At 55.5% G+C, this 1,093-nt stretch overlaps 1 protein-coding gene across 1 annotated transcript; it reads left to right on the forward strand.

Annotated features, from left to right (window-relative positions):
• Window positions 1-11: 11 nt before the first annotated feature.
• Window positions 12-1,034, forward strand: Pmar_PMAR010991 (tropomyosin 1, isoforms 9A/A/B, putative; the record flags this gene model as incomplete). Its single annotated transcript, XM_002784527.1, has 1 exon — window positions 12-1,034. A coding segment is annotated over one exon (1,023 nt), but the record flags the coding sequence as incomplete, so codon positions are not given.
• Window positions 1,035-1,093: the final 59 nt, after the last annotated feature.

Genomic DNA, 1,093 nt, shown 5'->3' on the forward strand with positions numbered 1-1,093 from the left:
GCGGTCTGGAGATGCAAATGAGGACTAAAGTGCAGCTCCTCCTCGCGGACCTCGGCAGTTCTCTTGGGGTTCCAATCGATGACAAGAGGCCGGTCTACTCCCTGTCAGATGCAGCTGAGCTGAGTCATGCATTGAAGGGAGCTGCTGAGGGTTTGCAACGCGATCGGAAGCTCTCTCAACAGCGTTGTGAAGATTTGCAACGACAGTTGGAGCGTGCCAATTCGGCGCTCGAACAAGCACGGGAATCTGCAGGAGGGTTGTTGGAAGAATTCAGATCCATTTTGAAGGCGATGAGTTTCCCTGTGGGAGATAGTTGGGGTGCTGACTCCCCGGGGCCTGTCGTTGACAAGGTGCGCAGACTGAGAGATGCGGCAAACGAATCTCGATCACGTGTGGAGGAGTTGGAAAGGGATTGTAAACGTCTTCGGGGAGAAGTTGAAAACTCTGGCGCTGAGCTGCGCTCGCGAGAGGAAGAGATCAGCGTGTTACGTCATAAACTGGAGGCAACTGAGGAAGCTAGAGCGGAGTTGGAAGGCAGGTTGACGGTCATGTGTGATGAAGTTGCCACGAGCAGCGATATAGCGCAGTCGGCTCGGATGGAGGTCGCCTCGAGAGTAGCTGAAGTAGAGCGGCTCACAGCCAAGAACAAGGAGTTGCTGGAGGAGATGTGTCAAGTCCGGGAGAAGTCGTCGATGACGGCTAAGGAGTTGGAGGGACGATTTCGAGAGGCGGCATCCATGACTTTAAGCGATGCGCTTGGCAATCTCCAGGCGCTTGAGGATGAGCACTCATCAAGTGCCATAGGAATGCATCAGTGTTGGCGAGAAAGGTGTGGTATGCTGATAGAAGACGCTCGAGCTGTCTGTCACTCGCTGGAGCTGCGAGGGCGGACTGCGGAGGCATCAGCTGAATGGGCCGGCGTCCTTCTTGAGGCAGCCCGTGAGCATTCTGATGCTGTGTCGAGTGAACTACACGATGTGAAGGAGGGGGTGGAGGATCTCCGGGAGGAGCTGGAGAGAGCTCAAGATTTGATGGTGGTCGAACAATGCAGACATCGACAGGAGCTGATGTCGCTCCGGACTCGGCTGGTGGA

This window comes from Perkinsus marinus, assembly GCF_000006405.1.
Source record: "Perkinsus marinus ATCC 50983 genomic scaffold scf_1104296935118, whole genome shotgun sequence".
NCBI lineage: Eukaryota > Perkinsozoa > Perkinsida > Perkinsidae > Perkinsus > Perkinsus marinus.